This window comes from Sander lucioperca, chromosome 3 (genome assembly GCF_008315115.2).
Source record: "Sander lucioperca isolate FBNREF2018 chromosome 3, SLUC_FBN_1.2, whole genome shotgun sequence".
NCBI classification, from domain to species: Eukaryota; Metazoa; Chordata; class Actinopteri; order Perciformes; family Percidae; genus Sander; species Sander lucioperca.
In genome coordinates, this window is record NC_050175.1 from 8,519,308 (window position 1) to 8,534,739 (window position 15,432).

A 15,432-nucleotide genomic window follows, 5' to 3' on the forward strand; every position below is an offset into this window, starting at 1 on the left:
CAACCGCCGTGGGCGTGTGAATAATGACTGTCATCTCTCAGAAGCAGAAAGGAAAGTAGAATTACAGAGGTGGTAGATCAGAAAACAATATGGGCTGGTTTAGAAAGCACTAACAAACAACCTATTTTGTCATTTACAGTAGGTTGGAGGGCCTGTTGGTGTGTCCAAGGGTCAAAGGGAAGGCAGAATTTTTTTACATTAAAACTTTGTGTCAGGTTCAAGCCTAAAATGTTTTTGAGCTTCTCGGGCCTTAATGAACACAGCCTGATTCAGGTTTGGGTTGAAGTGATGCGGGACTTATGGTAGCAGCCTTGTCTGTTGTCTCTTTTCTTCGAGCTAATCAAACATGTTGTGTTTTCCTGATTACAAGTATTGGACCACAGGACTGCAACGGTACTTGTGTCCTGAAAAAGGACAATCAATCACGAGTACCCAGCTCAGCACTACTGCTGGCAGCTTTTGTCACTGTTTTCCTCTGGCAGCATCTGTTTACCTCTCAGCTTCTTAACTCGTCGTCATACACAACAGCATCTGCACCGCTTCCTGATTATCATTGTCATTGTCATGTCATTGGAGCAACTTCATGTGTGTGTCTGTCGTGTGCATGTCCAAGGACACACACGTGCATCTCAGCCTGTGTCTCTGATTAGTTTGAATGTTTGTAAGAATCTGCATGTACAGTATGTGTGTTTGCATGTTTTCGAACAAGCTGCAGAAAAACTGAAAAATAAATCATAGGTGCAAGTCGGGCGGCAATGAACTAGGGATGCCCCCTCCTAGTCGATTAGCAACGTAGAAACGTATAAGCACATCTCTTTTTTTCTTTTTCTTTTTTTTCTATTTCATTGCAAGACAGAAGACAAAACATTAACATACAAGCAAAAATCAAACCACACAGACAAGAAACAACAACAGAGCAGCAAAAACGTAACAAAACAAACAAAAACAGTGCCTACAGGACAAAATATGTTAATTTTCACGTGTGTGCGTTAATGTGTTCATGGTCAGTTGTGGTGAAAATTCCATTTTTACATCATTTATTTTGTGATGGAGGAAGGTGAACCTCAGACACTTTGCATTTGCAGCAGGAAACCCTTGTGCTATATTTGTCTTTGTAACAGTGACTACGTTTACATGCACATAATATTCCGGTTGTTGCCCAATATTCCAACTAAGCTGTTTACATGGCTAATATTCCACTTATGTGTGAATTCCACTTATATTCCTGTTTACATGTAGCCGTGCAAAATACGATTTTCTTCAAAGTTTTCCAGCAGTGGTGGACTTGTTGGACCGTACAATCACAGCGTCCCTCTTTCATTCCTTTAAACAGCTTCTTGAAATGGTCAGCGTAGTGATGTGTGCGCATATCTAAAAACCTGTTGATATCCAAGTCTTTGATAATGTTTAAAAGTAGCGGTGTTTCCCCTTCTAATCGGGCCTGCAGCATTGCAAACTGTTGGCTGGTTGGTTTGTGTACAGAAACCATAGCAACGCACAGAGCTGACCATAAACCGTAAACAGGCACAGATTGAAAACCTAGATTGAGAAGCATATTCTGAATGCACCGAATAATACCGGAATATCCCACGTCTTAATCGGAAAATGCTATATTCGGAAAAAGGCCTTATTCGAAATATCCTACTGGAATATGCTGTTTCATGACCTGTATCAAATTCGTCATATTCGGAAAAATAGTGGAATATTGGTGTGCATGTAAACGTACTCACTGTCTGGATGAGGTGTGTTTGATTGCTGTGTGGGATCATTCTCTGCGCTGATATTTCATTATAAAACACCCAAGACTGCTACAGTGGATTGGGTCCGTCTTCTGTGATATACATCGTTGCTCTGACAGAGCAAATTCAGTTTGTGTTTAGGATTTCACTTGCAACAATAAGACTTCTGCTGTGCAGTAATTTGCTAATCTGTGTGGAAAGTTGCACACTGCACCGCCTTCTTCTGGCTGATGGATTTATTTCAGTTAGTGGGCACCCAGGAGTACTCTTCTAAGCTATGCAGTACATATACTGTACCTGGGTGAACACACAGCACATGTCATGTAGGTAAACTGTTCCCCTCTGTCTGACAGAAGGACTCTGTCACAGTTTCAGTCTTCAGAGTGTCTGTCTGATAGTCTGTCAGTGTGCAGCTCAGTGAATGGCAGCACCTCGTTGGAGTTGCAGAGTGACAGGGAGATTAAACCACCTTGCTCACCCTGCTTCCTTCTCCTGATAGATAACCACACCATATTTAGTTCTCATACCCGCAAGCTGTTCTCTGACAGACGATGCAAACAGCATGTTCCTGCTCAGGCTCCAATCTGCTCAACCAGAGCACTTCCTGCTCTGTATGCGTCTTCTAGAAGGACAAGGATGGCGATAAAGAGCTTCTGCTCTCTAAAGGCTCCCTAATTAAATGCATCAGTAGTTCTTTTTCTCCTCTGGCTCCAAGGAAGGGGCACACAGCATCCTGCGCTGCATGTTGATTGTTGTTTTTTGTGTTTGATTTGTTTACAGTACAGGGAGATAAGAGAGTTTATTCATTGAGTTCAGACATTTGAGGCCTCTCTGTGAAAATGAAACCCCCGTCATGAAAACCATTTGGTCCTCTCTGTGGTTCAGTCCATATTAAAGGATAATAATACGGTTCTTTTCAAGTTGTGATCTAAGTTCCCACTGCGGCAGGAGGAATGAACCATAGTGGGAGATATCCAGGCTCACTTTCTTCGTTCACAAGTCAAAGTTGTTGAAAGCAACACTGTTTATAAGACTCAATTATCATGGAATGTAATTGCTGGATTAGATTAATTTCCTCCTTGAGAGAAGGCCATTTTCCTGCTGTTCATTTTCGATACTGTATGAAAAACATCTTCCCCACAGGGATCAAAACCCATCACAATGGAAATTTTTTCTTTTATCCTCATTTCACTGTGTTGAGAATGGCATTATGTTCGAAAAAATCCGCAAAAACTGAAGTTTCCAAAGCGATATCCACTAAAGCAGACCAATTTAGGATTTCAGCAAACTGAAATCCTAAATTTGAGCTTGATGCATGTCAAGAGGCAAGCTGAGTATCACTCAATATAAGAGGTGTTCATGCATTGTAATAGCAGTAAAGCCTTGACAAGAGTTTAGGTTTTGCTGCATTTGCACCAGAGAGACAGGATTCCTGTGGGGAAAGAGCTGTTGGGATGAATGTGAGATTAGCTGACGACACAGCAAAGTTCAATGAAGCGAAGTGTGTTGGTTTGAAGTTTTTATGAAGATGGAAGTTAGCACTCTTATGGCCTCATCAAGCAAACATCAGTCTCTTTCTTTATTCAGGACAGCAGCTGATAAAAAGCAATTTAACACGATGTGCAGACATGTGTGCCTGAAACTAGGGATGCACCGAATCCAGGATTTGGGTTCGGATTCGGCCGAATATTGGGCTTTTTGACAGGGTTCGATTTCTTCCGAACCTTAGAATTTTTTTCCACCGAACCGAACCCTACGCTTGCACTGCGTGCACTACGCTGGTCGACGTAATGTAGGTGGACCGTTCAGTGCAGTAGGCTGTGAGAAAGTGAAAATGGAACTCGCGAGCAGAAAAAGCGCCGCCCGGCAGCACCCCCAGCCAAAAGAAAGCAACCCAAGCCGAGCCACACGCCCAACCCGCAATGCCGACCTGTCCCGCGGCGGCAAGGACCCCAAACAACACACTACATCAACGCTGCCAAAACACCTGCGCATGAAACATCCGAAAGAATACAAGCCGCGCATGAAGGAATCCACAGACAGCAGGCAAAACGCAGCAACCCCAGGTACGGCAAAGGAAGGACAGTCACAGCTAAAAACTGACAATGCCTCTCCCGGGCTGTCAGCCGTTCTCTTGGAGTCTCCCTACAGCGGTCGCTCTGCTCCCGCTGCTCGTTAGCTAACGTTAGACATACCTTCATCATACACTGGTTAGCGAAAATTTGCCAAACAAAATTGTCACTCATCTGGTGATAGCGATGTGCTTTCCTACGATGTGAAGAGAGAGTGTGAATTCAACATAAGTTGTTACATTTGTAAGGTATTTTATTGTGTAACCTCTCAGTTGAAGGTTAACAGTAAACATAGAGCTTTTATTGTGATGGGAAAAACGGAAGTGAATAAAGTGTTGACTGTGTTGGGGTGGAATAAAGCCTGTGTCTTTATTTTAAAGCCAAACCTGAGTCTAGACGATATAGGACACCCTCAGTTACGTTATGTGTTTACTGTGTTAATGGACTGAGGATGGAAGTAGGATTCGGTATTCGGTTTCGGTAGTATCTTAACCAGTGGATTCAGTATTCGGCCGAACCCCAAAAATCTGGATTCGGTGCATTCCTACCTGAAACACACGCAAACTGCCAGTTGAAGCATTCAAACATTACTGAGCTTCACTTGAATTTCATAAACAATGCGCTGTCTTGTTTCAAGATGGGTCATGATTGACTAGTCACAGTAGTAGACCTGACAGTACCCGACGGGCCGGGCCGAGTTTGGACAGATATTTAGAAATGATGGTCGGGTTCGGGTCGGGCTCGGTCACATCAGCGTGATAAGGCATTTGTTGTAAAATGGTGCTGCGGGTCCTTTAAGAGAGCTCAGTGTATGTGGATGTGTGTGTGTGTGTGTATGTGTGTGTGGAAAGTGGGCAGAAGAGAGATAGAGAAACGGTACAGATCCATTTGATCGTGCGACGCTTCTGTCCCGCCGCGCTCCACTCTGTTCCTATGGGTTACGTCAAGCGACTTCAACGTGCACGCAAAGCATTCCGGGAAGGCGGCGCTGCATTTGAAAAAATGCTGCACGTCCAAAAGCTGGCCGATGAACGCGACGCGACTATCCAGTAGAAGTAGACGAAAATCTTTTAAACTGACCTTTGTCGATCTGAAATAAAGACAGATTCAGCAACTGTATGGCCTATTTCTCGCTTAAAATGTTTTCAGAAACACGTTTCGGTGAACTATTTTCGTAAAATACTAGATTGTATTCTCAACGAGCTGCCATGACACTCTGTTGAAATTCTCGAGAAGCCAAACCCACGTCAGGTGTTCGTCTAATCAGCTGCCGGTCAAGGGCGTGGAGCATCAACCATGGATGTATGACGTCGCGACACCACACTTCAGTCATGTCGGTCAAATGGATCTGTACCGAAAGAGGAAGCAGACGTGTCGTAGATGCGACTGGAGCAGAGTTGGTGGAATAAGTTTAAGTTTTGTACACAGTGTGTGCGGTGTCCGAAATAAACCCAAGACTGAAAGCCAAGTTCATTCATCTGCTCACCAGAAACGGGATTTTAACCCCGACATTATTCATTTTATAACGTTGACCCTGGAGGTAACGAGTCTCCCCTGGTTTTCTGACCACGCTCGGAAACGAAGCAATCAGGAAAGGTTAACACATTAAACATTTTAAGTTAAACAGCTTATTAACGTGAGCTTGTTGCCCCGTGTGCGCTGATGCGCTCATCTGTTGACATTTCCGAATGCCTTCCTACAGTTGCTTAATAAAAGCAGGCTTTCCACACAAACAAACGTACATGTGTCATTAGTATGAGAAAAAAATGAGATTTTAACTGTGTCAGGCTCGGGCCGGGCTCGGACATAAATATCTTAACACCTGTCGGACGCGGGCCGGGCTCGGACAGAAAACTGCGGCCCGTTCACCACTCTAATGCAGATAGTAGTGTGCACATGCAATCCTACGTGCGCGCGCGCGCGCACACACACACACACACACACACACACACACACACACACACACACACACACACACACACACACACTATGAAGAGTCTTCTCTCTATTTGTCTGACAGCATCCAGACACTCAACTTTCAAACACAGTCTCGCTCTCTCTCTCTCTCTCTCAAACACACACACACACAGATGCCATGCAGGCAGAGAGTCCTATCCTGCCTTATTTTTAGCTTTTCCCCTCCCCAGCCCTGACCTACATCACAGCATGAATAAAGCATCAGAGAGATGAAGAAACTGAGCTCAGTGGGAAGAGGAGGGAGGAGGAGGTCTGTGGTGGAGGGGAGGGGGAGGAGGAAGGATGGAGGGCATACAGAGAGAGACACGCCGGCAAATCCAGAAAAATGAATTCTCCCCCCCCCCCTCTGTGTGAAATGACAGGTCCAGTTCTGTCAGCAGACCTCACCTGCTACGGCACTCCCAGAGGAGGCTGCAGAGGGCGAACACAGACATTCTGACACACAAACACACACACGGTTAACAGTGGATACAGGACCTTGGAACAACAAATCAGAAAGTCCCATCGTGTGTCAGCCTTGACAGTAGATGCTATTTACAGTTCAATGAAATATGACAAAAGCAGCGAGCTCTCAGCTTTGAATTTTTGCGACATCACAGGCCAGCCATCATGAGGCTTGAGCAACACTTTGGTGATAATAAAGGGCAATCAAATGAGTAGCTTTCAGGGTGGAATAGTGCTTCAGGACACAATATAAAATTGAATTCAGGTACTGTTTTGCAGCCTGAAAGCACTCGAGTAAGTTTCATGTTTTTGATGTATCAGATCAATGCTTTTTATGCTGAAGGCCGGCGAGGCTTTGTACGCCTGAACACATGATCCGTCTCTCTTTGATTGTGCAATTCAACACTCCTACTGTACACTCTCCAAGGATGAAATTTGTCGAGAATAAACCTCTGGCTGTTGCATGTAAGTCAATTACATACTTCATACAACATTTCATTCTGTTGTAAGGGGAATGTGTGAAGCTGAAAACCTCAAAGCTGGAATGTATTTGTCCAAGGAGAGGATATGGAAATGCTTTCCTCACTCTCTCCTTCCCTTAAGTGTAGCATACAGAGTCCCTTAAGTGGTGGAAAGGCCTGTTAGCCTCAGGAAACCGGTTCTCTCTGCTGCTCTCAACCACATAAATACTATGTTCTCTGTACACATACCACACACACACACACACACACACACACACACACACACACACACACACACACACACACACACACACACACACACACACAAATTAACACCTCCCTTGTGCGTTTCCGATCCCATTTCATCAGCAAAAGTTAAAGTTAGTCATTCAGCTCAGCTAATGCCTCCCAGAGCTCTGTGTTTCAATGCTCATACAGTGTCTTTCAAGCTACATTAGGATGAGACAGAGTCTGTGTACGAAGCGAGGCTTTAATGTATCATATTAGCTGAACATTATGCATGTCAGGAAAGATGCTGTCCTTTGTCCTCTTTAGTATATATAAGTCCTTATCTCATCAGCTTTCGCATTTTCTGTTCTTTCTTTTCCTCTTTTTTCATTTCCTTTTCTTTTCTCTCCTCTCCCCGTTGTCTTTCACATCTCTTTTGTTTTGTCTCTCTCCCTTGCCCTCTCTTGCCTGGTACTCCTTTTCTATTGCTCTAACAAAACAACACACTGTAATTTATATATTTAAGTGGGGAAAAACCAAACTATACTTTGAAAACGTTGTCTTGTTTGTGTGTGTGAGATTGATGAGTGAATGGATGGGCAAGACTGTACAGAAATTAATATTTGTAAGCAACAAGTTGACACACAGAGACCAGTACCTTTTGTAATGAGATTAAAGCATCAGTGTTAAAGCAGTTCAATAAGCTTCATCCACCTGCTTCATCAGTCGCCCAAGGAATCGCTCTGTGTGTCCTGAGTGTGTCAGGGAGTTATTAATCCACTGTATCTGCTCTGTTGTCCTCAGATATTGATGAGTGTGCGACCCAGATGCATTACTGCCAGTCCAACACGGTGTGTGTCAACCTGCCCGGAAGCCATCGCTGTGACTGTCTGCCAGGCTTCCTCAGAGTGGACGAATACTCCTGCACCGGTACGTCTGCATGCTTGAAAACACATTACTGACTCATCAGATCTTACTACATAATGACACACACACACACACACACACGGATGTTTTTATGTTCAAAAAAAGGATCTTACTTTTTAACAGAAATGTCGACCTCCTTAGAAATCTTTTCCATAACGTTGTCAAGCACTTCTGTGAACGTAAATACAAGCTGCACATTTGTCCTATTAACTTATATTGTAGCTTGTTCCGCCGCTGGAGACTGCAGCGATCTTGCTTAATACTGGACCAATGTCAAAGATTGTTGCTCCCATCAGTCACTTAGACGCAAAAACATTGGAAAATAGTGTCCAGGTTGAAAAAAATGGTAGTTACCCTTTAAGGGTTTAATGCGAATATAATATTGTGTTTGGCAGCTCATGTAAGGGAATTGTTTTACTGTGCCATATCAGTTATACAGTTACAATGTAAAGCTGCAGACCCTGCACATATAAGATAAGATAAAAAAGAACTTAATTTATCTGGAGGCAAATTGTAGAAATCCTGCATACGCTGCCAATATTAAATACTGTTAAAAACTGTTCCAAAAAATGCTTTAAAAATGAGTTTCAGGGTAAATTCATATCCATATTGTTACACCTTTTCATATGAGGAAAGTCAAGAAGTAAATTATTCCTATATGTATGTTGCCGCCTCTCTTTGTCAGTTTTACCTCTAAATATCATATGTTGCAGTTGTCATGGTGACTGCCAGCCACATGGCTTTGGTATCTTAAGTTATCTGAAATGAAAGCGGGTAGTGAAATTAATGCCAAATGATGAGTACCTCAGCGTGTGTCTTTTTAAAGGTTGGGAGAGTCAGCATGTGATATAACAAGAACGGGTGATTGCAGCCATTCAGTTTTGTAATGGCTTGTCTGCAGTAAATATTCTGATTTCTAATATTCTGCTGCCTCCAAATCCCTGCCCTTCTCAGAGCTGAATGTCAGGGCAAAGTATGGAAACAATTTCACCAACATATTTACCTACTTTTAACAACACACTGCAAATGTTCTGTCTAGGTGTATTCTCTGTGGCTCAAGCTATTTCTCAACATACAGTACAGTGACATCTGTTCTGGTTTACTGGGAAGGGTTTTAGAGCAACGTGTTTTATTTCTCGAGAGTAAATAGGATGTGCTTGGTTGCTGCTCAGTGTTTCTCCGGAGAAGTTTTCTTTAATTAGCTCAGAGTTGGCAGCCACACAGGGACAGGGATCCATAGTCAATCAATCTATTTTGCAGCTTGTAAACTGTCCTGGCTGCTGACTGGGTGCCCTAGGAGCCTGCTCTACATCTGCTGGGAGAGATAAATCCTCTTTCTGCCTCCTTTTCCCTCCTTCAGCTTCTTCCTGAGGGTTTCTGATCCTCTGCATGAATGTAATACAGAGTTAGCGCTCACAGTGAAGGGAGGTGATTGCTCATATTACACAACGCTAACGTGATTGCACATTAGCTTCTGTAATTGGTGCTGGAATCTGTATTGTTATTCTTCATTGTGTCTGGATCTGGGAAGGTTTCTGGTAATCATATTGTTGTCGCTGCATTAAGCAGGACACACGCATCCACAGTGGAAACCACTTTTTGTTTTTTTCTGGATTCTGGTTTTATCAAGCGATAAAGACTGCTTTGTAGGTGGGAGACACCATATTTTCAACACATTCTCATGAACGTATGATATCGAACGAAAATATGTGCACATCAGTAACGTATGATATCCTACGAAAACGTGACGCCGGCTGGCTACGAGCTCCATGATGCCCAATGGCAGTTGCTAGTTTAGTTGTTTAAGCCGCTACAGAGCTTCATGACGCCGGCTACAGACCTCCATTTTATCAGTCTTAGTTGGTGGTTCAGTTACCCAAAAATAGGTGAGTTTGAGCCGGGTACAAAGCATTGCGAGGAGCCGGTCGTTTCAGCGGACATTACAGTTAAATTCAGTCCACAAAATATGAGCGTTTTGCCGCGACGAAAGTTAGGATTAGACACCAAAACGACTAGTTAAGATCAGGATGAAGATTGTGTTTTGGATTAAAACACTCCTAAAGTACACGCATTTCCTGGGGGAAAAGGCTTTAGTTTTCCCCAGGAAGTGAATGCCGCTCTCTGCGGCTGTCAATTTAGGATTACAGTGCTTAACCTTTCGCAGTTTTTTGAACGAATGATTCATGAGAACAGGCTGATATTTTAAACGTTTGAGTTGTAAAGGCTGCTGTGGATGCTGGATTACTTTTATGACAAAATGTTCTTTTTTAAATCGCCTACGTTTACGGAAAAGGGTATTACTCTACGTGTTTATCTTGAACTTTTCACTGTTCGAATCCATAGTGCTAGCTAGCAGCCTTAAACAACAGGTTTAAGGTTATAGCAGGATGTATCAGCTTTACCAAAATCCCAAAGTCTTCAAAACAATATTCTTGTTTAAGTTATACTTTTCATTCAGAAAACAGGTTGATTGGTTAGCCGAGGAAGAACTATTCATGTACGTAACTAAAGTTAGCAATACTGAATGGATACCTGTAAATACTTAACAAGCTATTCGGTCGTTAAGGTATTATGACTTGTTGGTAAAATCTCAATCGGCAAAGAAACCAATAACTATAGCTGTCAGATAAATGTAGTGGAATACAAAGTTTAATATCTCACTCTGAAATAGTGCAGTAGTATTAAGAAGGATGAAATGCTACCTAAATATGAAAGTACTAAGTAACTTCAAAATTGTGCGTACCGCTGCTGTTTAGTATGTTATACAACCCCTTTGAAATTGTTACCGTCACATTACTTTTCTTTTCTTTAGCCTTTGTCAAAACTGCTGCTGTTTGTGCCCAACAGCTCTTTACTATTCTAGGAGAATTGTCTGTGTTTTTATTTGTATTTTCTTTTTTTAAAGGCTTCATGTGGAGAGGAATGACCGTACGTATACGTGTCATCAGTCAAATGTACAGAAGTCACCTGAATTGTTACACTCTAGCAGAGATGAAAACACAGAGACTGCAGAAGAAATGTGTTTGATGACAATCACTGACTCCAGTGTTTGTGTTAGTGCAATGTGTTTCTTGTGCGTGCGTGCGTGCATGCATGCGTGTCTCTGTGGACATCAGACAGCTCTTGGCTTTGTCCACCCACAAACTTACCTTACATCACTGTAGGCACCATGTGGTCTACAAATTTACCCTCGATATTACAATCTGAGCAGCTCCTTCCTCAGAGGATGAAAATGTCACCTATTGCAGCTTTCGCACGACACATCATGTATCACCTTTGGCATTGGACACACTCAGCCTCATCTCGCTCTCTCTGTCTCTCCTGCCTGGCGGTGGAGCCTGTCCTTTGTGCAGACAGCTCCCTGTAAACAATGGGAGGCTGCGGTAATTGTGGTTCCACTTGATTTCCCCTCTATGGAAGCAGCCAAGTAGCTCTGGGGAAACAGAGGATGGACAGAGGGAAGAAGAGAGGTGGCAGCTAGTGCGATGTTCCATATCTCCCGTTCTCAAAATGCCACAGAGCTGTCATCACATCCATATTTATGCAGCACAAATCAGTTCACTGTTTGTCCAGGATGACTTTAGCTTTATATGTTGTACAAAATAAAAAAAAATGTGTCCCCCATTTAAAGGACATTTGATGTGAAACTGATGATATGTACATATTGAGTTTTGAGGAACAGAACAGCTTTTCTGGCCAGTTCCTAAATACACAGAGAAGGACATTTATAAAACAGATATTTATTTCCTGTATGTGGATTATTGTTTATGTGTTGAGTTTAGATTAAAGTGTAGATTATGCTGGTGTTTACCCTCAGTCTTTATGGTGCAGTGCAAGCAGAACTCGAGTGATTTCCCCTGCGGAAGGTAATTATGATCTTTGACTTCATGTGTTGTTGGATAATAGTTCTCTACCGTACAGTAGGTCATTGTGGAAATGGTTGTCCGACTACCACTGTGCACATATCTTATGATCTCTGGGTTTTAGAAGAATTGTTTTCTACATTAAGCATGCGCTGATAAGGCTTGCCGATTAAAGCGCTGGAATGAGAGCTTTAAGGTCTTTACTCTCAGCTTCGTCCTGTAAATACACTCTGACATCAGGTTCAGCTCAGGCCTGGAGATAAAGTGTAGTAAAGCCATTTTTAAAATGAAAGCCTCATCTCTTAGAAAGCTGTAGCTTTGCACACTGTATGTAAAGACACTGAAACACTCTAATAGATTAAAGAGCTCACTGACTGTCAAGCTGCAGCTTTTATACTCTTCTGTGGTCTCAAGACACTGTACTGCAAGAGCAGTTTGAACAATAATATTGGCTGATGGTAGTCCATCACAAACATATTGGTATTAGCTAATTGTTGGCAGAATAGAGCAGGGGGGCGCCAAATTATGTAAAAAAAAAGAAATATATATAATTTTTTTTTGAAAGTTTCTTATTTCAAAAATGAAAACAAGTCTGAAAATATACATTTATATGAATTCAAAATTAAAATAGCTAAGATATATTGAATATTGTAAATTGAATTTACACATTGAAGATAAGCTTACTATAGGTTACTATAGTAGCCATACAGTTAAGCTTAAGGAGTCACTGTGCCTTCCAGATGTATGTTTAACCTCATAATGCTTAAATAATATCCATTTATTTTCATCCATTCTGCCCAGTTTAATATGTTTAATATGCAACTCAATTGTATACAATATATGTGGTAGGGGGTCCCTACTCGGTCTCTCTTTCAGCTTAGGGGCCTAAAAGACGTTGAGACACTACTGATTACCCTTGTTTTTATTAATTTCATTTTTTTATTGTGGTTGAGCAAAATTCAGCTATTTGTCAGTGAGCTATATTCATTTAATAACATTTTGCTCAGGAGATTTGGAAACGTGAACTCTGGCAGGAGTTTTTTTATTTAAATTTTAAATGTTCACAATACATGACATACAGCACAGTCCATGGTGAACAAAGCATAGTGAAAACAGTGTGTCACTTCCCTTCAATTCCCCTACCCACCACACAAACTTCAAACACTTCAGGTCCAAAACAAACGGGGACACGCAACACAGACCCATGCACACTGACAAGCACACACCAGTGAGGGCACACAACATCAGAAGATAAAAGTGAAAAAGTTAGACAAATTAAAAGAGATACAGGAAGAGAGGAGATGGAGGGTGGCAGCTGGCGTCAAGTAGAGCAGTCCAGAAGGAGCTCTGTCCTCCAAGTCAGGAGATAAGCTGAGGGAGTCAACGAGTTCTAGGAAAGGGTTCCACATCTCTATGAATGTCGCGATAGAGCCTTTCAGAGAATATCTCTCAAGCTTCAAATTGTCAAGCACCTCTTTAATCCAAACGGTCGTGTGTGGGGGGGCGGGAAAGCCTCCAGTTGAACAAGATCAGTCTCCGGGCTAGCAGAGATGTAAACGCCAGGGCCTGGCAGGAATTACTTTGATTAAGGCAAGAAGGGCAAGTCTCCTAAATCTCTTAAAAAGAAAACTTCAACCCAACAGAAATGATCTCAAACTCCAGCTAAGAAAATATTGTTTATTGTTTACTGTTTACTTTATTTATAACTGTAATAAGTGGTAGTACAGTTAATTGGTCAACTGTAAAATATCCTGCCTTCTTATATAATCTTAAGCAAGCAGTGTAAGCAAGAAAAAAAAGACCAATAAATGATTGGTTCTGTTTTTTAAAACTTGTATTGATTTCAAAACCAAATTAAGCTCTAATATTATTAGTCTGTTCACGCACAACTCCTTTAGTGTTCTTTTAGCTGACACAAACACACGGTGGTATTTTAACTGTATTGATTAAATTGAGCAGATTGAAGTGTTAAGTGTGCTAATCCTTCATTCAGACAGCAGCTACATCCCAAGCTGTTGCCTTTGATTCTCTAATGTATTTTTCTCTTCTATTCTCATCAGCACTCCACTGATCAATACTTGACTTTTTGTCTTCTTCTTATCAAGCTGCCGTCCATAGACAATATGCTCAGGCTCTGCTGTATGGCTGACTAAAAGAAGCTGCCAATAATTTTATGCATCAGTTGCTATATATATTCTCCAAAATCCTATCATTGGGAAAAGCTGCATTCCCATCCACCCTCAAAACACATTATATGTTTAATGAAAATTTAATCAAATCCAATTACAATTATACATGCAATGAATGTGGAGCTCAGGTGTGACGAGTCTGGAAATCTTAGCAACCCTCCCTGTATACATTAACTTTTAAAATGGAGGTCACGCTGTCAGGCTGGCTCGGCACCAGCCAATTTAATAAACCCATCAAACACAGTTTGGGAAAGGAGTCACATAAGTTTTCCTTAGTCCTCATCCATTTGTAATTGGCTCTGAGAAGCTGGTGTTTATATTTAGCTTTCCCATAAAGGTTTGATGTAAGCAGTGTTTGTTCCTGCTCGTCAGCAGACTATACAACCATCCAGAGTGATGTCTATCCTCATGTTACGCTGCTTTTCTGTAAGCTTTTATCTCTGCTTCTGTGACGCATTGTCTTGCTGTTCCCCTAGCTGAATACACATGGAGGCGTGTGGAATAATAATGCGCTGTATGGGATGGATGTTTACTGACAGAGCGCATTAATGGAACATGCTTTCATTAATGTGTATTGCAGCCTAAGCATCTTTATTGCCTTGAGCTGTATATTTCATTGGGTAATAAATGAGTTGCATTACCTCGCAAGCTCTGTGCTGCTGTTACACAGAAGGGATATGAACAGGGTGGTCAGGATGCTATAAAGCAAAACTGAGCGATAATGCCACCAAAGCGGCTATAATTCATGATGTAAATGAAAATATTTGCAGCATAGTGAGAAGCATTTGTGTTTTAAAGCGCTAGGATAAGGGTCCATCTAGGGACGTGCATGCTGTGGTGTGTGGCATAGGTCTATGCTACATACTTGTCCCAATACAAATAAAACATAGTGAAAAAATAAATGGTGTTTAATGTTAATAATAGCATGTGACTGTAACACGTGCACTCCCTCAGCAGCTGTGCAGATGTATCTTCTGGAGGTACTTCTTCTGCTTTCCTGCCCCAATTTTATTGCAAAACGTGCTTATTTACGTGCCAATCCTTATAAATACGGTGCTATTACCTGTAAATATGTGTGCTTTGATGCGTGGGTTAATAAGAAGCACATTGTACAGCACCTTGATATAAAAGTGTTACATAAATGTAGTGTATAAACCAGTCCTTCCAGGATTTCGCAGCCTTTTTTTGAGATTGTTGCGGCCCAAAATGCCTGATTTCGCGGGAGCTTTTGTAAAATATTGCGATAAAAGTTGCGACGTCTTTTGTATGTTTGTTGCAATGAAGTTGCAGGAGACAGTGAAAGTTGCAAAAAAGTTGCGATTTTTTTTTTTTGTATAGTTCTTTCAAAATAAAAAGGAAACTTGTTTTGGGGAGAATAAAATTACTCTGGGCTGAGTTTTCCTAGTAACCTTACCAAAAAGGCTCAGGATGCTGCAAATTTTGGTATAATATGAAAACGGCTGGTGGATTTAAGACAAAAAATAATAATGTATTGAATTAATCAAATTTGAACATATCTGTCAGTGGCTTGT

At 41.7% G+C, this 15,432-nt stretch overlaps 1 protein-coding gene across 1 annotated transcript in view; it reads left to right on the plus strand.

The window, feature by feature from the left end:
- LOC116067214 (protein kinase C-binding protein NELL1) overlaps nucleotides 1-15,432 on the plus strand; it is a 319,826-nt gene that overhangs the window by 232,242 nt on the left and 72,152 nt on the right. Inside the window, exon 13 of the mRNA XM_031323575.2 lies at nucleotides 7,726-7,851. Within this exon, the coding sequence (XP_031179435.1) occupies nucleotides 7,726-7,851 (126 nt within the window). The remainder of the gene's footprint in view (nucleotides 1-7,725; nucleotides 7,852-15,432) is intronic.